We start from the raw sequence: 26308 nt of genomic DNA, 5'->3' as shown, positions 1-26308 counted from the left end.
AGCACTAATAATACAAAGAGAGAGAGCGATAAAGAGAGAACGACAATGTGAGAAATAGCGACAGCCTCCGCGCAAAACAGCATCTCAAAAGCAGGACTTCAGCACCGAGCTGACAGCTCAGCTGCTAGCAGGGAGCCTAGGTGAGAAGCATTGTCTTTAATAACTGTAATAAAGCAAGACGAGGCAGCGGAGCCGGCGGCGGCTCTTTAATTTGTATTGTGGGGATGGAAGGAGGGCTGGGGAAGGGGGGTAGACGGAGCAGCTGGTCCTTTTTTGGTTTAATTTGCAAGATGGAGAGGGGGGACGGGAGACATCCGAACTCCTCCAGGTAGATCAACTTGAGGAAGGATGAGCGAGGGGATGCTTTTTCCCAAACCGCCGAGGCTTTGTCACTGTAGCAAGCATTCCTTTAGATGGTATCCGAGCTGCGGCTGCCACCCACCTCCCTGGCACATCTCGCACACTGACAGTTTTAATCTATACAAAAGCACGGACAAAAGAGGTAGGCTGAGCAAACCCCACGCTAACTTTCACTCGCAAAGTGCTGAGGGCGAAATGACCTTGGGTAGCTTTTTTTTTTTTTGTTGTATTTATTTTTGTCGTTTACTGAATGACAGTGCCAAGTTACTTAGCGTGTGTCTAATCTAATCTGCATCTGCTGTCAACCGTATCTTTCTATCTAACACACGTCTCATTTTATATGTCATACAGAGAGAAAAAAAGGCAGTAATCCATTGCAACCAGGTTTCATTTGTAAGCAGTCCAAATTTAAAAACGGGATGCTATTGAATACCGCAAATTGTCCTTTTCTATACTAATGTCATTTTTTTTTAAATTGCAAATGTGTGCCTGGTAATTAACAGGTTCATTTGGGCTGAATGATGACTTAATGATGATTTAAGACCTGTGTTTATCCTTAAGGATTAAAAATATTTAAGACCTACTTTAACACCGTTGCGCTAATTATCAGTGCCACATAGTCTCCATCGACCTTAAATTCGGGGACACAGGTTGACAACTATGTCTTGAAAAAGTAACAGGTGTAATTATACTTTGGAAAGTCAAATACAAATATTTAGTGTTTACTACATAGTATTTTTGAGGAGGGATATCTGCAGTTTATTTACAAACAGTGAATGTTTATCTTCATGAGGTTGGTGTGCAAGGTGGCATTTCAAGGCGAGCGGTTGAGCAACAGCCCGTTAGCTAGCACAGCTTATAGGAAGAGGCTGCAGCCTTGAGATCCTGATCCTTAGATACTTGGGGCTGGGCTTGGCTAAAAAAAAATGAGCACATTGAGAATGTTGTTATAAACATACTTGTTTTATAGTCCAGGTAATGATGGTAATCCTTCTGAGCTGGAAATTAGGTCACGCTGGTAACGCCAAGTACAAATGACTTGTCGCCCCCAGATAGAAGGTTTTTAAATCATTAACAGGTTAAAGTGCACAGGCAGCACACAGTCTTGGATACAGGGCACATGATCGGGTTGAACGCAGACAGCTGGATGTTGTGGAAGCGCTGCTATTAGTGAGCATCAATTTAGAAGTATCCGTTAAATAGTCTGTGATTGCTGCTAACCCGGGCCCAAGATGCTGAGATATTTTAAGATGGCTCTTGACTTCCCCTCCCTCTTATTTAAATTTTCAAGTCTAAAGATAAACTATCTCAGGAGAATAGCCAGCCACCCTTTACCTCCTCCCTTATTCCTTAAGCATTAAAAAAGATCATGAGTCAGAGAAATGTTTTTCATTAGGCATTTCTTTCTCTTTCTTCCCATTCTCTGTTTTTCTTTTTTTGTCATTTATTTTATTTTTAGTTTCCACCCATGTTACAGGATACAGATTCTGTCTTTAGCAGCCGTGCTTTGTGCTTGCTAAGAATGGATTACCAGAGCCTGATCGTGAGACAGCCAGCAAGCTTCCCTTTGTTCAGCTCCCCCAAATTGCTCCTGGGTGCCGTGGTAATTTCTTCTGTGCCTCCTTTCCTGGAGAAGCAAAGGTGAATAGAAGCCAGAAACCGGGACCGGTTTTATGAATCGGGCATGAGGAGCTGCGTGGACCATCTCACTGATGGAAGAGATTTCCGAAACTATTCTTGAGGCTCGAACGTGGAGGGTCTCCTTCCAGGTTTCAAGACTGTTTTTTGCCACCTGGTGTTTACTGCTGTGCTTCAGGATTCCATCCAAGGTGAACAATATTCTAAACCATGAACCAGTCACAAACATTTGATTGGGGGACCGTCAACGCCAGTGGATTTATTTTGAACGGAACCGAGCATCACCCTTGCCCATTGGGTATTGGCCACTACAGTTCAGTGGACATATGCATCTTCGAAACCACAATAATTGTGCTGCTAACCTTTTTGATCATCACTGGTAACTTGACTGTCATCTTCGTCTTTCATTGTGCCCCATTGCTGCATCATTATACCACTAGTTATTTCATCCAGACCATGGCATATGCAGACTTACTGGTTGGAGTCAGTTGTTTGGTGCCCACCTTATCTTTGCTACACTACTCTACAGGAGTCCACGAATCCCTGACTTGTCAAGTGTTTGGATACATCATTTCAGTTCTGAAAAGTGTCTCCATGGCTTGTTTGGCCTTTATCAGTGTGGACCGGTACCTGGCCATTACTAAGCCTTTGTCCTACAACCAGTTGGTAACCCCATGCAGACTACGTCTCTGCATTGTACTGATTTGGATTTATTCATGTCTGATCTTCCTGCCATCGTTCTTCGGCTGGGGTAAACCTGGCTACCATGGGGACATCTTTCAGTGGTGTGCCATTGCTTGGCACACCAGTGCCTACTTCACCGGCTTCATTGTGTGCCTGCTGTATGCTCCAGCAGCACTGGTTATATGTTTTACATACTTTCACATCTTCCGTATCTGTCGACAACACACCAAAGAAATTAGCGACCGCCGCGCTCGCTTTCCCAGCCATGAAACTGAATCAACTGGGGAAGCAGGGCCTGGTCATAGCCCAGATCGACGGTACGCCATGGTTCTGTTTCGGATAACCAGCGTTTTCTACATGCTTTGGCTGCCGTACATAATTTATTTTCTGTTGGAAAGTTGGAGGGCACTGTCAAATCCGACCCTGTCCTTTCTTACCACCTGGTTGGCCATAAGCAATAGTTTCTGTAACTGTGTCATTTACAGCTTATCCAACAGTGTTTTCCGCCTCGGTCTCCGGAGGCTGTCTGAAACAATCTGTTCACCGTGTATGTGTTCTAAAGACAAAAAAGATCGGGACCCGAAGCACCGAAAGCGTGCTAACTCATGTTCTATTTAAAATGATTGTTGTGACAATCATGAGCTAGCAACGCATCTGCACAGGCCCGGGGATGCTGCTTTCTCAGAACCATCTACAAAAAACAAAAATATGAAATGATTCCAGCACCTCATTTTGGCTGCATTGTTTGAGTTGTTGATTTGCAATGGAAATGGGAACCAAGAAACTCTGATGGAAGCGGAGAGACAGAGAGGACACGATTCTATGCCCTGCTGTCAAAAATGAGTCATCCTATCAGCTGGGGTGGGGAGCAAAATATCAAAGAGAAAGTGTCAGATAGGTTAAGATTAGCTAATTAAGGCAGATATTCTGCGAAATATCAGATAACGCACTAAAGGTCACTTCCTTTCTCATTCCTTGCAAAATATAATGTCTTCATTGCCTTGCCGGGGACAAGAAAAAGATCACTGCCCACCGCAAGGCTCGTGTTACTAAATAAAGTACTGCCGTGTAACCTCATCATTACAAACAATTCCTTAGCCCGAAGGTGACCAAATTGCTGTTTTTTTATTTATTTAGTTTTTAAATGTAACTTTAATAATATGTGTTACCTAAGCGCAAAGCTAAGTGGCTGTCAAAACCGTATGAGAGTTTACGAAAAGCGTGTGCAATATAAAAGGGGGTGTTCTTTCAAAATATATGTGCCTCTGAATACTTTGCCCTCCAAATATTAGCCTCTTAACCCCCTTGACATTTGACACAACCAACAAAAGCTGCTACTTTTATTTTTTATTTTGTAAAGTGATGTGTATCTTATGTTTGCCCAAGGATGTCCAACATCAGTTGCTCAGCCTTGATGTTGGTAAGCACTGTCTCCTTTAACATGCTGCGGTGTTTAATTCGGTGTTGAACACATGTCCTATGTACATCTGTAGTCATGTATGCTTTGTGTATATATTGATTACATTGATAAGAGATGGGGCTCTGGTTTCCAAGTAGAGGCTTTGCATTCCTGGCCACCTAGACATGTTATCGAGCCTTTTGTCAGACGAGGCAGCTGGCAGTGGCTCCTTCCAGAATTAGAAGCAGTGACCTTTTTTTTTTCTTTCCAGAACAATTGGTGATCACACCACCCATGGAAAAAATAGAATCTGCTAAGTGGACCATATTTCTGCTATACGTTTTACTCTGTCATCATCCTTTAGAACATCTAGCTTGCTGCTGGGTTTTTTTGTTTTTTTTTCCTTTTCCTGTTCCATGTGCAGTTTCACTGTGCACAGTATATATTTAATAATAAAAAGTAATCTATATATGTAATAGTGTGTGATCTTTGACTGTTGTCGTAACAGCACCTATTAAAAAAAAAACAGTAATTATCCTCACGCTCTGAATAGCAGACAATAACATTTTTTATTAAAAAAAAACTGTGCAAAGCAGATGAAGTCTCCAGCACTTATATTGGTTAATGCGGCCTAATTCAATCCAGAATAAACATGTCATGGCGTTTATGTCCGTAAACAGGTTTTTGTGCATATGCTCTAGAAATGCTTTACAGCAGAACTCCGGGAAAATAAAATCTTAAACCCTTGCAGTGGGACTATTCCTGCACTGCAAGGGTTAAGTCAAGGGAGGTAAACAAAAAGAGCTACAGCTTGCTCATAGACTGGTCCCTCTAGCCCCGCTGCCCCTCTGCTCTAGCAGGTCTGGGGTCCCTGAGTCATCATATTCTATACACAATGTATAGAACGTGAGGATGCCAAGGGATATACCATCGCTGGAGCAGAGAAGGAGACAGGCTGGAGGGAGTGCTGTAGGAGCCAACTGAGTAGCGGTTCATGTTAATATAACTTTTTTTAAATGTTTTTTAGCTCCTAGACAAAACGAGCCCCTAACCCCACTGCAGGGGTTAAAGCAGACCTTTAGCCCTCATTCACACTGGAATCAGCCTGCACGTACAGCTTCGTGCTGCGTGCAGGGCCGTACCGAGCAGCTCCCGGGAAGAACTGGTGCTGTGTGTGATTAGTACGCAGCCCCCGTCCTTCTCTATGGGACTATGCGGCCGTACGCCCCCCTACGCTCACCCACCCTGCACGTCCCTGCGGGTGAGCGTACTTGTATGCTGACAGGATGGATCCTGTCTGCATCCGAGCCAGGAAACGCACACCCCTACGGACCTGCACTTGAAGTGAGCGTAGGGGGGCGTACGACCGCGTAGTCCCATAGAGAAGGACAGGGGCTGCGTACTAATCACACGCAGCACCTGTCCTTCCCGGGAGCTGCTCGGTACGGCCCCTGCACGGAGCTGTACGTGCAGGCCGATTCCAGTGTGAATGAGGGCTTATACTCAAAAATCTAATTCTACCAATGCATCGCTCTATGTATGATGATTAATAATAACATTGACATGTCAGGTGTAAAATGCTGTGATTATGAAATACTTACACTTGCAGAACATTCACTTCCTGCTCTGAAAGGGCAAAATGACTTCAGTATTGGCAAAGCAATGCACACTGGGATTGCCTTGTCATCAGCAGAGCATTGCTGGGAAATCTCATTTGTAATCTCACAAGATCTCAGGGAAAGGCATTTTCCTCTGTTGAGATGATGTGCATAGTCACATGCCCTAGTCACATGTCTAGTCACCTGTGCCAGAAATCCAGGAGGTAATAGGAGAGCCAGTAACCTGCCCTTAGTAAACATGGCCACTGCCAGAAGACTAGGGAAGAAAATAGAAATCGGGTATGCAAAGAATACAAAGCCGGCTATTATCTAGAAGTATGTGTTTGTAGATTGTCATTACTAAACATTTCTAAAGGTTTGTTTGTTGCTATTTTAAAGATATGGGTAAAGGTCTGCTTTAAGATTTGATTTGCCCGGACTTCTGCTTGAAAGGTATGTGCAGGTACTTCAGGTGCTTTCTTGTTGAGCTTGCGGGCAATTTAGATAATTTCAGCAATGTACACATTCACTTTAAAGTGAACCTGTGGCCACAATATTGGACATTGAAGTTCTAAGCTCCTGATTTGCACAACGGGGAGCATCAGTTTTGGATCCCTGCCGCATCGGAACTGCATGTACGGTTCACACCAGTTCCGGTGTTTTGCCTCTGCCATCCTTAAGCTAGCCATACACAGGTGAGTCAGCAAGGCTCAGCCAAAATTCAAGACATTGCATGGCCAGCTTTACTTTGCTGTGCCATTCACATAGTACAGCACAGTGATGACATGAAGGACGCAGCAGAGTGAGGGGGGCGGAAGCACAACACTGGAACTGGTGTCAATCATGCACACCATTCGGATGCAGCGAGGTGTTGGGAGTGCCGTACTTATCTCTCAGTGGGGTTTAGGAGAGCTCCTGATGTACTAACACACTGACATTGTTAATGTATGAGAACATTGTTAATGTATGAGAACAAATAAATAATAATGCTGTGCAGTGTTGGGCTGTAAGAGTATATACATAGTTGATAGATGTCCATAGCTTGGCCCAGGGGTGGACAAAAGTATTGAAGGATTCAGGAGCAGGACTTTTTGGGTTTTTTTTAGGAGCCAGCTCCATTGGCAACAACTATAAAAAATCTCAAACGTTAGGAGCTGGTTGTAACTTGGCTACCTGGCTCCTGGGTTTTTCCAGCCCTGGCCTGGTCACAGTTGCACTTTAAGGTATCACTCTATTTTTGTGACAAATTACTTCCTGTAGCTCAGGACAACAAGTTTTAAACTCGGTAGACTGTATTTATCACCTAATTTAGTTTGCCTGTACAGGCTTTGGAGGTATCCATTAGGCCCTACCGGAAATGCTACAATTTTGCTTAAAGGAGAACTATGTGGTAAATGAAAATCACTCATCCACATAGTTAGAGCAGTTTCATTGTCACACGTCGGCTCAATTGATTGGGAAGTGAGCAAACGCATACCATCGCTCGCTCACTTCTCGATCATCTCCCTGCAGGGATTCCCCCCCTCCACGCTCTGATCCTCCAGCGCTGACTGGAGGAACGGAAGAGGGAGGGGGCAGGCACAGCCTCTAAGTAGGCAGAGCCCACTGTCAGTCACGCAGCTGGGTGGATCTCGACAGTAATGTCCGTTCCGGCTGTGGCGGTCTCAGTATAACGCGAGCTGTAGCTCATGATATACCGAGCTTTGGGTCACAGGAGGAGGTTAGTATATGTCCTCCCGTGACCCTTAAGATAACTATGGGGAAAAACACTTACCCCATAGTTCCCTTTTAATGCTTTGGGGGTCAATCTACAAAATCCTACTGTCTGTGAAGTGTTCACACAGCTACCACATTCTTTTTTTTACATTTGGTTATATTGCTGCCTGGGCTCATATCAATTTAGTGGGGGGGAAATAAAAGCAGAATTCCGAGCAAAACGGTTCTTAACCCTAGCAGAGTGGCTACCTCATTTTTGTCTAGGTGCTAAAATTAAAAAATATATACTCATCCAACCCTCAGAGCCAGCTTGCACTTAGACTGGACCCTGGAGCCTCTCTCCCCCTCTGCTGCAGCGATCTTAGGATCCTCGAGTCATCACCTTCTATTTACAGTCTATAGCAGGGATAGGCAAACTCCAGCCCTCCAGCTGTGATGAAACTACAAATCCCATGATGCATATCTCTCCAGGAGTCAAGTCTGTGAGAATCTGCCTCTTGAGATTTGTAGTTCCACCACAGCTGGAGGGCCAGAATTTGGCTACCCCTGGTTTATAGGATGTAAGGATGCTGAGGGACTTACAATTGCTGCAGCAGAGCAGGAGACAGGCTGGAGGGAGTGTTGTCACAGCCGTCCAGTTCCGTAATTCTGACGAGTATAACTTTTAGCACCTAGACATAAGTAAGCACTGCAAGGGTTAAGAACAGTTTTGCCCGGAGTTTCCTTTAAACATATATCCATTTAAAATCTGCAAGATAGAGAAAAGAGAATACAAATGCACAATATAATTTCAAGCCCAGGAAGATACCTCGACATTTGTTGTTCCTATGTGAAAGTGCCAACACTGGCTTTATGTGGAGATGCCTCTGCAAAAATTCCACTTTAATAAGTGTAAGTACCAACTCTGGGTTTATATAAAGATAACATGGACTACAGCAGATCTCATGTGCCTCTACTGCAAAGAGATACGATGACGTTATCACTGGGGGTAACTCTCTGCAAGTTTGGCTCTCTATCTAGTCCAGGGGTAGCCAAACTCCGTCCCTCCAGCTGTGGTGGAAGTACAAATCTCATGATGCATAGCAAGATTCTCACAGCCACAGACATGACTCCCGGAGAGAGATGCATCATGGGATTTATAGTTTCACCGCAGCTGCAGGGCTGGAGTTTGGCTACCCCTGATCTAGTCATTTCAGTGATGGTCCTATCGTTGGGACTGTCATGGTATAGAGTAGGACACTTGTCAAAGCAACCATGATAATGGTGTATTTGCCAGAGAATGCAAATCAGACTTCTAATGTTATTATGATTACAGAAGCAAATGTTCATTTGTGTTGTTTTGCTAATTACCAGAACTGAATGCTGTGAGCTGTGTGTCATTTATGTACCTGTGTCTCGAGCTTGCACCTTGCTGTTTTTCAACAACCTGAGCAGTGTGCCATTGTGATTCCTATTTCCATGATCTGTATAAAGCTCTCCGATTATTTCATTCCTTAACTCGTGTAATACATTTTTGGATCATGTATCCTAATGATTGATATTCTACGTCAGAACAGTTAGTGAAAACTATTCCTGAGGGAAACATTCAAGTATATCTAAACCTAGAAGCAAAAATGTAGTAGTGTACGAACAGACCGCACTATCCAGAGAGTTCCAATACTTCAGACTTTATTGAAATTCACAGCAAATCCAGTATAACAGTGAATAAAAGTTTATAAAGCAGCAAATACCAGCACTGCACACCCCCAACCAGCTACAACCTCTCACATGTTTCACCCATGACCTCTATGAATAAGCCTACGGGTGAAACATGTCCCCGGGTTACATACAAGTTATGGACTTTAGGTTTGCACTTAAGTTGAATTTGTATGCAAGTCAGAACAGGTAAATTTTTTAAGTGTAACTCCAGCCAAAAAAACATTTAGTTTTGGATAGCATAGGGAAGGGTCACGTTTGTTTTGCTGTCTGTTCCCCTTGTTCAGAAGATTATAATATAATAAAATGTTTTATTTAAAATGACACCAAAAAAAGTTTTTCCTATTTTTAATTTTATTTTATAAACTTAATTTTTTTTATTTGTTTGCATTTTTTATTTGTTTAATTTTTTTTTTACATTTATTTGTCTTTTTAATTTAATTTTTTTTATTTTTTTAAATTATTTTAATGCTGGGAGCCATACCCAGCCTGCTATTGGATATTGTAAAATGCAATAGCCAATAGCAAGCTGGCTATTGCATCTGCCCACTGCCTGTCAATCAACAGAGGAGGGGCCTGATGGAGAAAGTTCTCTATCAGGTCCTCCCGTGCTGATTGACAGCAAGCAGTGGGCGGGTACAATAGCCAGCTTGCTATTGGCTATTGCATTTGACAATATCCAATAGCAGGCTGGGTATAGCTCCCAGCCTGCAATGTAGAGGAGCCTGGGGGGCGGGACAGCGAAGGAGCGGCCGTACCGGGACGGCGAGCAGATGATCGTCCGGACCGGGGGAGCCGACGGATTGGCGGAAGAGGAGGCGGGGACATCAGCCAACACAAGCGCAAAGAGCAGCGGGGACACAGGCCGCTGCAGCCACAGTTCTCCTAAATGTACCGGCGGCTGCCTGTGGTGGCTGCATTCGATTTCTTTTTCCCCCCCCTTCTTTCTTTACTTCCTGCAACAGACCAAGCTGTCCAGCAAATGTGGCAGATAGAGAGTTGGGACAAACCATTCAATGCTTACAGGGGGGCTTACAATGGTCAGTTTTTATTCATTTATGTAAAATCTTTGTCCCAAAAGAAAACAAACAAAAGTGTTGCTGTAGCTGCTTAAAAAGTGTTAACTGAATTTGATCTTTAATTTGTAAGTCAGGTCCATCTAAATCTGTTAGTGCATCTAACACTACCCTCCCCACAGGAAGGCAATTCTGCTGTCCAGGGGTGCCTCCATTGCTCTACCATAGAATGGAGTCACCCTAAGATGGGAATTGTGCCACTGGCCAGACCAACCAGTGAAAATAAAGAGGAAAACTAATGCAGCCACCACATCTAAGGACTGGTAAACTGCAATATATTACACATTTGTTTTTAGGTCTAGATAGACTTTAAGTCTGCCTTTTGCAGACGTTCTACACATAGTAGATGCCTTGTTGTGCTAACCCAATTGCTTCAGTAATTTTACCATGCATACAAACCCTAACTATGAACAGCAGAAAAACATGTATTTGGTTCCTTTTTCTTCTTTGAAATATCACATTGAAAGTCTGCTATTGTATCTGTTCGATACGTGCAAACAAATACATGTTGATCCTGCCAAAAATCATTGAAGGTGATGACATTCTGCAATCTCTGTTTCCACTCACTGTTATCAATTAATATTGTTCCCAGCTATCTCTGTGGACTACAAGACACCCCCTATGTTATGGGGACAAGGGAATAGGACATGTTGTAAAGTCCTGTTCTAGGGTGACCACGCTGCTCCTCCATAGTTAAAGTATTGTGAATGAGCGTGTCACCCTAGGACAGGAAGTGTGTTATTGACAGGATCACCAGGAAGGAAAAAAAATGAGAAAAGTGAAAACTTGATGCATATGTAAGGACTGATAAGCTGCAATAGAGAACATATTTGTTCTTGGGTTTAAATGACCTTTATGTTCCTTTGTGACTCCTCCAAGCTTGTTCGGTATCTGCTGTGCCCAATTGGAGCTGCTGTTGTTGCCATGGAGGAAAGAGTAGGTGGAATGTTCAAATATCCATGGCAACTAGCAAGACTGAGATATTTCCTGTCAGGCATAGTGGATACTTTGAGAGTCTATACATTCCTATACAAGCAGAAATTAACAAGACAGGAATTGATTGTTCTGTTCATTTGGATTACAATATCAACATTTCTCTGATGGATCTTGGATTGTAAGCAGGGAGTGTAAGGAATAAAGTAGAACTGTCCTCCAAATATGGCCCTCTCTCAGTTAAACTAATCAATGGGCATGAAAGCCACTAAGTAATTACCTTGGCTGAAAAAACTGCTCCAGGATCCCATTGGCATGTGGTCACATGTTCTCTGCTGGGAAGGGGGATCAGATATTGCTTTTTTTACAGAGATCACATGACCAGTAGTGATGGGCTCGGGCGTGTTCGCAAGCGCCTTGTGCCAAGCCCGCCAGAAAGCCGCCAGCGCGCCAGGGATTTCCCTCCCTTTGGAGGAATTTCCTCTCACTTCCTGTTGTGGCTGTCAGACAGGAAGTGAGGGGAAATCCCTTCAATGAGGCACAGATGGCAAAAAAAGTGGACAATGGTTATAAATTCCTTAAAAACAATCTTTGCAATACATGTAGCTGTCTTTGTCCTGCTCTGTGAATACTGAACCATGGATTCCAGTGACTTGCTCCTTCCTAAGTGTGAGGGTCAGCCTGCTGTAATCATGTGATCACTGACAATCACAAGATTGTCAGTAAGAGAAGAACTGCTGGAAGAACAGACAGCCACCTACATGAAAACTCTCGGTGTTGCCAAGGTTACAAGAAAGCAATGTTCGAAGTCTTTGTAAGTTTAGAAACACACAGCTGGATGCAGATAATAACACTAAATCAGACCTAGTGCTAGAAATATCCTTTATGTTAGATTCATGCTGGCTTATTAATGTGTAAGTGTGATAACTGCAGGCATGTGCTACCTATCAAAGACATTACATTGCACCTGATAATGCCTTTATCTTCCTTCCTTCCAAGAAATCCATCACCATCTTTATTCAGGCATCATTCAGGGTCACCATCTAATTTGTGGTCTAAGGCAGGGGTGTGCAACTCCGGCCCTCCAGCTGTTGTGGAACTACAAATCCCATGAGGTATTGCAAGACTGCCAGGCATGACTTGCATAGACATGTTGGGATATGTAGCTGAAGCACAGCTGGAGGGCCGGAGTTGCCCACCCTTGGTCTAAGGTCTTTCTGTTGGCTATCATAATCCTCAGTATCCTTTTATGTCCTGAGCTGTGTGTACATATTTTTACCAGATCAGCCCCCTACTGCTTCATCTTACCTAGTTAAAGAAGAACTCGAGGTTTTTAAAAAATAAACCCTTGCATCATGGCTACCTCCACACTGCAAGGGTTAAGTGCTCGTTTTGGGGGGAATAAAGAAGAAATACTCTCCTGATCCTCAGTCCTGCGACAGTGACCGCTCACCTCTCTCGCCCTCTGCTCTGCCTGTGGTTTGTCCCTCATGTCTAATGGACCTGCATGAGATGTGGTGATGTCACGGGTCCTTAGACAGGCGGAGAATAGGCTTTGGGGACCAGTCTAGCAGCCAGGTGGGAGCAAAGATCATGTGAGCATATATTCTTTATTTCGCCCCCAGACCAAAACAAGCACTTAACTAGGGACCGATACCTTTCAGATACCAGTGCCGATACTTGCCACTTTCATGAGAACTACCAGGGTTGCAGCGATTGCAGCTGTAGCCTAGCTCTGGCGCTCCACTACAGTCCTGAAATTAGTACTTGAACTTGCAAAAATGGTATTGGTGCATCCCTTTATTTATAGACATTGATAATAAAAGGGTGAGGATTTGACCTGTTTCAGCTGCATTTATTGTGAGTCCTCTATACCTGCTTTGGATTTGTATGGATATCTATTTGAGGATGAGCACCAGGTCATTTGCCTTACACACACGCACGCACGTTATAAAGGAGCCCTGAATGCACCAACGCATCCCGTGTGCTGGGAGACCTCGCAGGAGAAAAATGTTCCTCTCTGTCAACGCATACACAGGATAAGGTCACAGCAAATTTATAAATGGCCCCCAGTGGCTGTCGCCCCTTATTTGTTTACTTACCGAAATGATTTTCAGTCACCGATGTCTTTCTTCACACCTCACTGGTAGCACTGTGTGTTGTCAAATGATGGTACCCCTAATGGATTTACACAGTTTAAAGGTTATAGCGAGTCCAGTCTGAATATTTGTCACGGACTACTAGCTGTGTGATCAGCAACTATTACCAACCCTCCCTGTTTGCGCACCTCTGGTAGCTTTAATTTATCACCAGTAGAAGCCCTTACTCACCAATAATGGAAATGTCAGGAGCTGCCATTATGCAAGGCAAGCACATGACACTATAGACATTACTGGAGTAACCGATTACTGATACAGCTAAAGATCTCCAGCGCAGAAGAGCTGATTGGTTAAAAGTCTAAAACCTTCCATTAGTTTTGACTGTAACTAAAGCACTAAGCAGCAGCCTGGAGGACCATCTAATGGTCCTAATGTGATTGCTGTATCCTAAAAATAAATCAGCTTTAATAAAGCGCTGCTGTTAGTATAGCTTAGAATCGTATTTACAGTTTAGGTCTACTTTATTACTTGTTCACAATTAAGTAAGGAGAGTCTCGAAGGTGTGAACTAAGACTTTGTTGCTTCATATTAACCATTCAGATTCAAACTTGCGGCAAACAATAATAGCAAGCTCGTGAACAGAAGGGCTCTGATTGGCGGCTGCTGGCAATAGGACAGTTATAATTTGGAGCATTTGATTATTGAGATGGGTTGCATCTAATCAGCAAACATGCACTCGCATCACCTTTTTAAATTACAGCCCAAAATAACAACAAGCCTGTAATTGGTTGCTTTGGGTTACAATCTGTTTATTGACAAAATAATAGACGTTTTATACCGGAGGCAGAGAGAGAGTTGTGGAAACTCATAGCGCCCTAGTCAAATGCATTAACTGGATTGGTTGATGAGGACAACACAAACACTTGTTTTTCATGAAGGCTTTGGCACAAAGCCTCATGTTATGATAAACTACAAATCCTTAAGTGTGGAGTCATTTTGTCTGGTTGGGACCATCTGTTTATTGTTTATTGTAAACAGAGCTATTGCCATAGCCTGAATTGCCCCATAATAGGTGACTACAGCTGAATACACTAGTCTTGTGCTACATGGCAGTAACTTTAGTGAAGGTTGGTAGTTAATAGTGGCAAATAAACGTGTCACTTTAAGGGAAAATACCATGTAAAAATCACATTTTTGAAAGGACATCTCCTCCTACCCCAGATAGCAAGGATAACTTGCTACAAACTTGTGGCGGGGTGAAATTGTAATTTTGTTAACTTGCTGCACATATTCCTGGCAAGTTGTAGACGTGCAGAACACTTGCAGCACAAGTTCTAGTTGACACTTTTTGAATTTGTAGCAAATTTGCTTGGCAAGTCTACAGCAAGAGTCCTGCAGGTCTTAGCAAGAGCTCTGCAAGCTCGCTGGTCTGGAGACTTGCAATGCAGACTTGATGTAATTGTGCAACAAAATTGTGAAGCTTGGCAAGCCTGCAATAGTTTAGCAAGTCATTTTCAAACTTGCAGCACAATTTCTGGCTATCTGGGACCTTCTCTTCTCTTGGGGGACTCCAATGCCAGCCACCAGCATTCCCAGTTTTATTCAACTGCTGTAGCCTTTACAAAGCTAAATGTTGGTGTCACACTCCTTCCAGTAGTCCCCCATAATGTAGTCCCAGTCAGGACACTATCTGCAAGGAGCTTGCATGTTTTGCCTGTGCTTGGATGGGATTCCTCCGGGTACTCCTGCTTCCTCCCACACTCTAAAGACATGCTGGAAGGTTTATTGGCTCCTGTCTAAATTGTCCCTGTATGTATGTGAGATAGGGGCTTTAGATTGTAAGCTCCATGAGGGCAGGGACTGATGTGAATGTGCAACTATGTAAAGCGCTGCGTAAATTGTCGGCGCTATATAAATACCTGAATTAAATAAATGTAGAATGTACAAATAATTGGAGAGCAGCATCTTCAGTTTGACCACCCAGATGTGGATGGAGACACAGTGGAAGAACCTTACAATCAGTCTCTTTAACTGGATGATTCAACACAACAATGCTTTTCTAAAATAGATCACTTTTGGGTGGAGGTGATGATATAGATGCCAGTTATATTTAGAACATGTCTAGAATTTGGTTTTACTTTTTTGTAGTATTTTTGAATTGTCAAATTTGTGCAAAAAGCTTAAAAGTGCTTATTCAATAGTAAAATACAGAATAGTTGCAGGTTTCAAGTAGAAAATTAACTCACCCCATGTGTAAGATGCTCTGTGGAATATACGACTATTGGGGCTAGCATTAGCAGTTTATTTGTTTGTAATTGCTTTTTAACCTCTTGGAGCTGGCCCTTTATGGAGTTCTGAACGACAGGAGGTGTGGGTGGGCTTCATGTGATTGCTGTGATTGGCTGTCACAATGGCCACATTATCGGGAGCCCACTGGTCTCCACCTTATTGATCCGCCATTATTGACATCAGATAATCATGGTATTACTTAGAACATACTATTATGTGATACCATGATTATCTGTCATCAATAAGGTTGAGACCATTGTGCTAGTGACTGCATTCTTCTTTCTGCTGTATGTGCCGCCATCTGATTGTCATTGCAGCACCCACCAGAGCAATCACAGGGGATATTTTGGTCAGGAGTGCAATGGAACATCCCTAAGATATGATTGGGAGCCCATCTCGCTGCTTTGTGATCATGTCTAGGATTGTCACTGTGACCAGGAACTGTTAGTGGCATCTTGGGCACTGTGCTCAGAGCAGTGAGTGTGAAATGTATTCATGCTGACTTGTAAGGTTACTGGAAGGTCCACTTTCAGGCACCGGGAAGGTCCACCTTGAAGACACAAGGCTGGCTATTGCTGAGGATCCCAGTTCTATTAGTTAGAATGCTGAAACACTGAACACTACAGCCTGTGGCAGCTGCCAATTATCCTTAGCCTCAGCTTTTCAGCTTGCCAATTATCATATCCTCTTACCACAACTAAGCATACTAATTGCTAAATCTTTAATCAGGTTTACTGTGCAAAATGGTATTAAATGTAATAATAATCAAGACTGCAAGCTCTGGCATAGTATGATGGTATAATCTAATGCATCATCTTGCCCACCCCACATTTGCAAAGTTTAAATGTAATTAATGTAGGGAGGTTTACAATCTCTTGAAAGCCAGCCAAACATTTTTCTTTTATTTGGGATAGATTAGGGTAGAGTTACAGCCTCCATCAGTTTTTAAAATGCTGTGTCCTTGAAGGAGATTTCTCTGATACCCCTTCACCTGAACAGGAAGTAAAGGGAAATCTCTCCCTCATGGGGGCACAGCCAGCAAAAAATAATTTATGGAAATAAAAAACATTGCAAGTAAGCATTTAAAATACAGATTTGTGTTTTAATCGGTGAGTTTTACCAGCATAATTGTAAGTTGGTGACAGGGTCTCTTTAACAATACACTCACTAGAATCTAACTCATTCACACATGCATTTTGTCTGGCTTGTTTTTCATTTAAATCAATAGAACAGCATCAAAACATATCAATGCATCAACACCTGTTTTCAGTTGTTTCAATGGAAACCTCAACAAAAACGTTAAAGTTTGTTTCCAGCCCAACTTTCAACCTTAAACATGCAGGTCAAAGCAACAGGTTAGTTTTAATGACACCTTACCTAGCAATCCATATTTAGCTTCATTTTGCTCCCATCACTCCATCCAGCCAACGGGAGCAAGGAAGGGAACCCCTGTTTAAAGCTGAACTGCAGGCAAATATACAGAGACACACAGAGCCCCTCTAAACAAACTCCTGGTGGCTATAGCTGTCAGGACTCTGTTCAGCTGTGTAAAGTCAACTGTCGGCTTTACACTGGAAGCAATTCTGGTGGCTGAGCTGCAGCCAGATCACTTCCAGTGGTGGGTGAAGATTTTGCCCCTCCGCCCGAACCCCCTGCCTTGCTTCCTGGGCTCCGCTGCCCCTCCTGCGGACCCGGGACTGTCATCACAGGTGTTTGCAGGTAGAGGGGAGAGAGACCGGCAAACATCCATTCACCGATCCTCTCCCCGCTGAGTAGAGCCGGAAGGGATGTTGATTGCATCACTTCTGGCTCCTCAGCTGTCATTCCCTGCCTTCTCTAAGGTTAGGCTTCTCTGAAGGAGCTATTCAAGCACAATCTGCGCTACACATCTTAGGTATCATCGCATGCGCCAGAGTGAGAGAGCCAATATTCCCTGTTAACTCTAAACTGATGACCTGTAGGGGCTTTTAAAGCGTTGCCTATGAGCAATTTGGGGTATTTTGTTGTCCTTTTGATGGGCGCAATTTTTAAGCTTGGCCTGTTGGATATCTATTTGCTTAAAGGAGAACTATGGGGTCAGGGCTTTTCCCCATAGTTCTCCTTAGGGTAACGGGAGGACACAAACTAGCGTCCTCCCATCACCCTAAGCTCAGTATACCGCGAGCTACGGCTCGCGATATACTGCGGCGTCTCAGTATACCGCGTATACTGGGGAACCGTCCGTTCCGCCAGTCAGCGCTGGAGGATCGGAGCGGGGAGGGGGGAATCCAATCATTCCCCTGTCACGGCAGAGAGCTGTGACAGGATTGAGAAGTGAGCGAATGCCGGTATGTGTTCGCTCACTTCCCGATCTACTGAGCTGACCTGTGACTGTCTTATTGTTACAGGTCAGCTAGAACTATGAGGTGAGTGAAAAGCACTCACCTCATAGTTTTCCCTGTATCTCCCTGCATCTCCCTACAGGGAGCCGTGAGTGACAGTCACGGCTCTTTGCAGGGAGATGATCGAGAAGTGAGCGAGCGACGGTATGTGTTCCCACACTACCCAATCTATTGAGCAGACGTATGACAGTTTCATTTTCACACGTCGGCTCGAACTATGAGGTTGAGTGAAAATCACTCACCTCATAGTTCTCCTTTAACATAACCTCCTCATCTTTTCTATTTTACAGAATATTGGGGTTTGATTAAGAGTTGAGCTAATATTAAGTAAAAATTAGCAACTGCCGCCATTTTATTCGACAGGGTTTGCGCTTTCAGAAAATATACAAGTCTTGGGGATTTTAAATAATCTTCAGGCCTAAAATGTGGATTATTACATGTGTACAAAAAATGGCAAAAAAAACGCATTGGTAGTGAAAGGGTTAATGGGCTATTTGTTTTTATCATTATTATTTTTTTTACTTTACCGCAGTTTTGCTTTAAAAATCAATTTGCTTTGGTTTGAGCTACGCATGACTAAGGACTTTCTCCCTGACATATCACGAGTCAGTCATGCTCCTCTATACTCGAGAGGACCTGTTATATCTCTCCACTCGCTAAACAGAGAGAAAGGGTGATAAGTATAGGCTGGAAAAAAGGGGTAGGTCACAATTGTGGGCAAAGCTCAGGTTCAGTTTGCGTGCCGTAGAAGTGGGCCCTGTGGGCCGTAGACGTTTTTTCACATTTTTATTTCTACAATAATATCCAGCATAGTAACTCCTAATGACGACCCTTTTACTTAACCGCTAATTATTTTTCTCTTTGACCCTTACACACAGTTCCTGCAGCTTCCTAGTCTTCTGCTTCTGTCAACAGTGCTTATATTTAGCCGGCGGTAATTGTTGTTGCTGTAACATAGTCCAAGTAGTTTTCATTGCCGTCTGTATAGGGACAGATGACTTTATAAAACATAAATGCTTAGCACTGACAGAATAGGAAGCAACTCTATTCTTTCCTGTTTGTTTGTGTTCTTAATGTGCAGCCAGCCCATTGAGTAGCTCCGGCTCTATATAACAAACCATTGAAATAGAGAGGTTTGTTTTTCTTCTTTTCTTTTTAATTCCTTTTAAGTAAATTGAGGATGGATTTCTCTATGAAGAAATGACTTTTGCTCTGCCGGTTTAATCTTCCCATTCGACTTTCAGTGATTTTCTCTTCTAGGAAACAGGGGAAAACATTGGCACTTGGTTCTTGGAAGCACTGGCGGTAACTATTACTGAGTCTAATGCTGTATCTATTTAAACTCCTCCAAATTTCTTAGCATCTTCCATTCTCATTTTGATTTTAAACATTATATAATGTTTTCTTATTATGGTGGCTGTTTTACCAGCAGCTGCAAATTTCAAATATTGTTATAATTTAAATTTTTGCTATGCTATAGTCACATCTTTGAAGTGACATTTAATAGCTTTCCATTGAACATATATTCTTTAATCGTTTTTCAGATAATGGAAGAACAATTGCAGATGCTAAGTATAATTAATTAGTGATTGGCCGATGCTGCATGGGATAAATAGAATTTTTACTTTTTCCTTATTTTTGCAGAATTCACTGCAGCCAGGCTCAGGAGGTTTATCACAATATTTGTAGGCATTGACTGAAGGCCAATCAGAGTTGTGAATCTGTTTGTGTTGCTGACAACCACTGTATTTATTGCATATTGAAGGCGGAGCATTTTATGTTATGTATCATTCATTATCATGAATCCATTTATATCAAGGACAGTTGTAGGGCTGCAACAACTAATCAACGAAATCGATTATTGAAAAAGTTGTCAACGTTTTCAATAATTGATTAATCGTCTTCCAATTAGTGGGCCCTGTTCACGGCTCCACACACGCTGCACGCGGCACCTCCTCCACACCTCATGCTCGCCGCTGCCAGACCCGCCCGCATCCACGCTCCAAACCTCCTCCCGGCCTCACACTCACTGCCCGCCCACATCCATGATAGTCACAGGGAGGCGGGGAGAAGAAGTAAGGAGGAGCAGGTGCTGGAAGACTGCTCAGGTAAGCTTGCACTTTCCAACACATGGTGCTCTATAATGTATTTGCTGGGATTTTTATTCCTCTATAGCTGATGGTACATTGTGCTGTATGTTATACAAAGGAATACAAATCCCAGCAATACCTTATACACTGTATGTTTAATGTATTGCTGGGATTTGTTGTATTCCTCTATAGCTGGTGGTATTCTGCATTGTGCTGTATAATGTATTATTGCTGGATTTTGTAGTCCTCTATAGCCGGTGCTATTCTGCATTCATTGCTGCATAATTTTACACTTTCCATTTCACTATATTGCACACCACACTTTTTTTTTTACTTCCACCGCTTCAAGCTTGCTCCTGTGATGGACTACAATCTCAATACAAACTAGTAGTCCATCACTGGAGCCATTTTTTAAAATGTATTTTATTTTTTATCCGATTAATCGAACTTAATAATCGGCTAACTAATCGATTTTGAAAATAATCGTTAGCTGCAGCTCTAGACAGTTGTTTGCTGTGTGTGTGTATGTGTATGTGTGTAATGTCTTCCTCCAATACCATTGTTTTGTATAATGAGTCAAGGCTAGATTCATATAGACCTTCGTTCCTGTAGGATGCTCCACCAGGGCTGCAACCAACTAATCTATAAAAGAGAATAGTTGTCAACTATTCTCATTATCGATTAGTTGGTTGGATCGCCTAGCTCTCTCCTCTATGCTTGGAGGAATGCGGTGTGGGGAGGAGATGGCTTTCAGAAATCCGAGCGGGGCGGTGTGAGAGGAGAGCTCGGCCTCCTGTAATAGGCGGACCAGTCAGGAAAGAGAGTAGAGTGCAAGCATTCAGTGATCAGTACTGATCGCTGAGTGTTTGTAAATAACTGAGGACGTAGTAAGCTTACTGTGTCTACATCACTTCCTGTCCATTCATGATTGTGGACGTAGTAACTGATACTATTTCCTCTGTTCATGAGGACAGAGCCTTCCTGTCCTCAATCTCTTTTTCTATTTTAAAAGGGAAAATCAGGGGTCTGTTTAGACCCAAACCCTCCAACAGTAAAATAAAATAATTAAAAAATAATTGTAATTTTTTTTTTTTAAAGGTTGGAAAAAGTTTTTTTTTTTAAAGAGAATTTTTTAAATTTTGGTTTTGGTCTAAAAATTGCATTTTTGTGCATTGCTATTTTATAATCATACTTTAGTCTACATGTAACTCTTATGCATTTTTTGTTATTTTGCTTGGGCTCTGTGCTGTTGTGGTTGTTGTTGTTCCTTCATTCCATTGTTCATGATCATTTTCCCTTCCAGAGATCGGGAAGCGCAGTATGCTCATTTTAAAATATATTTGGACATAGTAAAATACATATTTCTGAGCCAGGTGTTCATCTGTGCTCTCCCCGCTGGGATTAGTTTTAATCTGTTTAATGCAGGTCAGAACAGACCACATTCAAACGGAAGTTTATTTTTTAAGACATAAATGTGACTGTGATCAGCCTACTGTAAATAGGCTTATAAGTTTAATGTTTCTTTTTTTAGTTTAAAATTGTGTATGAACAGGGAAATGTACATATTTGGTTTCTACATATGCATATTGTACTTAGTACAATACTTATCTTAGTAGTAGGGATGCACAGATACCGGTTTTTCAGTATCGAGTACAGGTACCGATATTTATCTTTTGGTACTCGCCGATACCAAGTACAGATACCGGTACTTAATAGCATGGAGCTGGCTTCCCGGCCAATCAGCATCGAGCCAGTCAAACAACATAGAGCCGGCTTCCTGGCCAACAAGGAAGCTGGCTCCAAGTTCCCTCGCAGCACTGCCGGTCAGAGGAAATCTCCCTCTGACCCGGAAGTTCTGGTAACAGGGAAAGTATCGGAGCATTTGGGTGACTACAAGTATTCGCCCAAATACTCGGTATCAGTACCGATACTAGTATCATTATTGGTGCATCCCTACTAGTATAGTGAGGTTTTTTTCCTTTACTGCTACCATGTCTCAGTGGAAGTCTGTGTAAGCCTGGTACAATAATCATTCTTCAAAGATAACTGTACTTTTAATATTAATCTGGTGTTTGGCCTCAACCTGCCCTCCTTATTTTATTCTCAATTGCTACATAACATGCAGATGTGAAGGGCCTGTCATCTCTATTCTGGCATGGTGGTCCATATAGTGCATGGATCAGGTGCGGCTGTCCTGTCTCCAGCCTAGCCCTTGTGCAGATGACAACTATTATTCTCTATGGCTGGGGCTGACATAAGCATCAAATTCACAAACATCCACAGCCAGAAATAAAGCTAAACTTTGCCTGGGCAGGTCATGGCAATGGGAGCTAGCTTCTCCTGAACCTTAGGTATATTTTTCTGAGTTTTTAAAAACAAATATATATTTAAAAAAAACGTTATCCCTGTGAAGTCTCACATTCATGACCTGTTATTACACCTTTATGTGGTTGTACTTTGTATTGAGTTGTGTGTTTTATTTTGTGGCACCTAATAAACATTTATTTAAAAAAAACAGGTATTCTTTAGCCGGGAGATGTATTTAGTTTTATGACCATTTAATTTTAAACTTGTACTACTTGCTACTACTCACTATATGTTTTTTTAAAGAAGACATGTCTACAATTGGACCAACTTATCTGCAAATATGGTCTCCTCTATAAAGAGTTCCTCAATGATTGACTTTTCTTTAAAAAAAAAAAACAAAAAAAAACCTAACTGTACTTCTCCAACATATCTCTAAGTAGTATACACAAAAATAAAAATTTACACATGGGTTATAAGTATGATTGTACAGAATGGACCTTGGTCCGTCTATTCTCCCTCTCCACCCGCAACAGCACAAACAACATCAGCAAAGCACCACAAATCAGAGCAAATATAAAATGACCAGGTCAGGGGGGGGCACTGCTCTACTGACAAGAGTGACATCTCTATAGGTTGAACTCGATGGACTTGTGTCTTTTTTCAAACTGACTAACTATGTAACTATGAAAACCTGGGAACATGGGGAAGAACAGCAAGAGAGGAAAAAACAAGGGAGGAAGGTGGGGAAATTGTAGAGAGAAAAAATCATGACAGGGATTGGGAGATGAGAGGAATGCCATTTTGTTCACCGACTACAAAGCTCTATCATCTATCCATTTGCCAAGTAATAAACCTATCAGACCTTTCTCTTCCCATGTCTTTTGATACCTTTGATACCTTTGTAAATCTATGTGGTCTGAAACTCTGTCCAGTCAAACCATATGGTGTTACGAAAGCTTAGATTGTCATGTTTGTGACATGTCATGAATGTGAATTAGATTCCATCTTGTAGATGTAGTCCATCTTGTCAAACCACTCTTTGATCATTGGGATGTTGTCAGATCTTCAATGTCTCAGGACCAAGGAACAGGCCACATTGATTAGATGTCTCAAGAGATTTCTCAGAATGAGAATCGGGACCATTATTATTTGGAAGGTAATTTGCTGGCATAAAAGAGTGTGCACTACCAGTGCTACATATTTTACATTTTATACATTAAGATTCCTCCAGTAATTTTGTATCTCAGGACAGGACCAGAAAATATGTAGCTGCGGTCCTCAGTCTCCAACAATCTGGGAACAATCTAAGTAATTAGGTTGTGCTAGCAGGGGAAAATATGTATGTCCTTTCAGGGAAGTTAGGGGGCTTTGTCAAGTAGAGAATTTGAGGTTCCTTGACAGTGAATAGAAACGGCCAGTGTGGCCCTGATGAGTGGGCATTTGTCAAAGTGTGCATAGGTTGTTTCATTAGGAGACGATGGCAGAGTAGATCATGAAAGAGAGAACCCGCCCTGTTCCATGGAGACCCAAGCTTTTGTCTACTTGCTGGTTTTGCTGGAGATACAAAATATCAATGGGCAATATTTATATTTGCAAGTAAGCAAAGATCTGCAAAGTTTACATGAATTTCACCGTTGTAAAATTATGACACGGTATGTAAAGTGTTCAAGCTATAGGAACAGGTATTGCATTCAACGCTAAATGTGCACTCATTGAAAACACTGTAAAATCCAGAAGTGAGACTCTGCTTGGACACACTGGTTGAGGATGTCACTCGTGTGACTCCCTAATCATTGCTTGGACGCACTGGTTGATGATGTCACTCATGAACCCCCCTAATCATAGTTAGAAGCTAGATCAAGCATTGCTGACTGGAGAGCTGTAGGTCTGAAACAGAATATGGCAGCTAGGACCGCTTCTTTCATACTGAGCAAAGCAGTCATGGCTTATCTGCCTTGGTTGAGGGGCAGTTTACCTAAAAGAACAAAGGTGGAACAAAGAGCTGTTGCCTCTTCCTGCAGCCTGATTACCTTTATGCTAATTGAGCTTTGGGCTTACTAGGTAGCGGACAGCAAGGCAACGACATCTCGCTGGCCCAGCTAGCGAGGGAGCAATTCCATAGAGTCTGGTAAATGGTCTTCGTGAACTTGGTATATGTGACTTGTTGCCACTGTCGAGATCACCCATGTGACACACATCTCGAAAATCACCTACGTATATACATGGATTTCTATTGTCACAATCAGGGGCTTCTAGTAGTTCTTCACTGATTTCTTATTTGATCACACGATGCCACACCTGGGACTGATCATGAATTATAACCAACGTAAATGGGGGCAGTTTAGAGCTACTTAGGGAATTTGCAGCAATCCTGGCAGTTTCTGGTCATTTTTTAAATGAAACAAACCTACTCTAAGGCCTTACTAACAGCCTGTGCAGATTTTGTAGAGGTCACTGACCCCTCATATGAGTTGCAATAAGTTCTCTAAAAGCACCACGACATGCACTGTAACTTAAAGTGACATTAAACCCTCAGATTTTTTAACATAAACCAATACTGTAATGTGTGCCTTACTGTAATCCATGGTTGTTTCCCTTCTCTTTGCTGCTTTTCCTTTTAAATCCTCATGTCTTCTCATGCTTGGGGAGAACTTCCCTTTTCAGCTCAGGGCCTCTTCCTGTAGTGCTGGCTCAGGTTACATACCTATACAAACTTATACACAGACACTGTGTATCCATTCCTGAGACAAGGCAGTCTGCTGCAAAACAGAAGTTCTGCCCAGCATGAGAACAGATACAAACTTAAAAGGAAGAGCATCAAAGAGAAGGGAAACAACCATGGATTACAGTAAGGCACACATTACAGTATTGGTTTATGTTAAAAAAATCTGAGGGTTTAATGTCACTTTAACATCAATCTGAGTATTTTGCTGACCTGGCTCTTATATTACCTACTTCATGATCCTATACTGTACAGCTTGGCATATGTGCAGGCAGGAAAGTTCTACAGTCTATGAAGCGATACAATATCAACAGAAAATAAGCAAGATGATATCCAGAGGGTCTAAGAAAAGCACTCTAAAGAGATCAGCTGTTAAACCCTAATCTCCAAGGATTCCCTTACAAACCTGCACGATATTGCTACATTAACCCACTTAATGCTACAGTTGATAATACTGCTCAATTGACCTATTTACTGCACAATATGCCTGTGAGGCACTGCATCATTAAAGAGGTTCCCCACACACACACCTTAATATGATTTGTGCCCACGTACTCAAACACAGATGCATTTAAAGCAAAACTGTCACAAACCTAGACAGGTCAACTAAGCTAAAATAAGGGGGGAAAAAGCATAATAAAAGGGTACCTGTGCCAAAAGCAATCAGCAAATCCAGCAGAATACGGTAAGTATCTGAATACACATTCAAATCACTGCTTATTCTGTAAACATCCAATGTGGCCCCAACATTTCCTGCCCCTCAAGCCCCCTATTGGTCAGTGAGACTGCACATCACTTTTCTGTGAATGTAACGTTTTCTGATGAATGTTTTACTTTTTCAATAATCGATTATGTCGATTAGTTGTTGCAGCCCTAGTTTTTTCTCTTTTGCTTAGGTTGAGTTGCCCAGGTTTGTGACAGGTTCACGTTAAAGTACTTGATTTATTTTCTTAGCAGTAGCCCATTGTGAAATGGAGCAGAACCAGTTTGATAAAACATTCCTAGGATAAATAAAGGCCTATCCTCAGACAAAAATGTTAAAAAAAGAAAAGGGGGAAACTTAATAGACATAAATGATGTACTTGGAACAATTAAAGCAGGATGTATAGTATATAACATCATGATGATGCACCAACATCTCTTCCAGTTAAGGAACTACATATCCCAGTTTACCTTTACATTTAGAATGTCAATGCAACAACATAACTGCCCAACCACATCACAAGCAGCTCCATTCCTGGATAACTTAGCTTGCTTTCTCTTCCTCTTGTGATGTCATTAGAAGGCTCAGTATCAACCTGTGGATTGATGCTGATTGTTT

General features: G+C 42.3%; 2 protein-coding genes across 7 annotated transcripts in view; both read left to right on the top strand.

The window, feature by feature from the left end:
* Nucleotides 1-26308, top strand: part of RABGAP1L (RAB GTPase activating protein 1 like) — a 278077-nt gene that overhangs the window by 110233 nt on the left and 141536 nt on the right. The window contains exon 1 of one of the 5 annotated variants that reach the window (XM_018555552.1): nucleotides 438-502. The exons of the other annotated variants lie outside the window; for them this stretch is intronic. The gene's annotated coding sequence lies outside the window, so the exon portion shown is untranslated. Of the gene's footprint in view, nucleotides 1-437; nucleotides 503-26308 lie in introns of those variants that run through there. 5 annotated transcript variants of the gene reach the window in all.
* Nucleotides 7-4377, top strand: GPR52 (G protein-coupled receptor 52). Of its 2 annotated transcripts, none has more exons than XM_018555554.1 (2): nucleotides 7-140; nucleotides 1820-4377. In XM_018555554.1, the coding sequence occupies exon 2, from the start codon at nucleotides 2209-2211 to the stop codon at nucleotides 3298-3300; it is 1092 nt and encodes a 363-aa protein (XP_018411056.1). In that variant the 5' UTR covers nucleotides 7-140; nucleotides 1820-2208; the 3' UTR covers nucleotides 3301-4377. The 2 variants fall into 2 exon arrangements, with proteins under 2 accessions (XP_018411056.1, XP_018411057.1); XM_018555555.1 differs by lacking the exon at nucleotides 7-140 and adding an exon at nucleotides 487-502.

The sequence above is a fragment of the Nanorana parkeri genome, unplaced genomic scaffold (assembly GCF_000935625.1).
Source record: "Nanorana parkeri isolate BGI_ZX_2015 unplaced genomic scaffold, ASM93562v1 scaffold201, whole genome shotgun sequence".
NCBI classification, from domain to species: domain Eukaryota; kingdom Metazoa; phylum Chordata; class Amphibia; order Anura; family Dicroglossidae; genus Nanorana; species Nanorana parkeri.
Note: the sequence above shows the minus strand (reverse complement) of the source record. Positions and strands in the feature narration are given on the sequence as shown.

What these genes read in the sequence shown, in the direction of transcription:
- GPR52 (XM_018555554.1), top strand. Translation starts at nt 2,209, where the DNA reads ATGAACCAGTCACAAACATTTGATTGGGGGACCGTCAACGCCAGTGGA.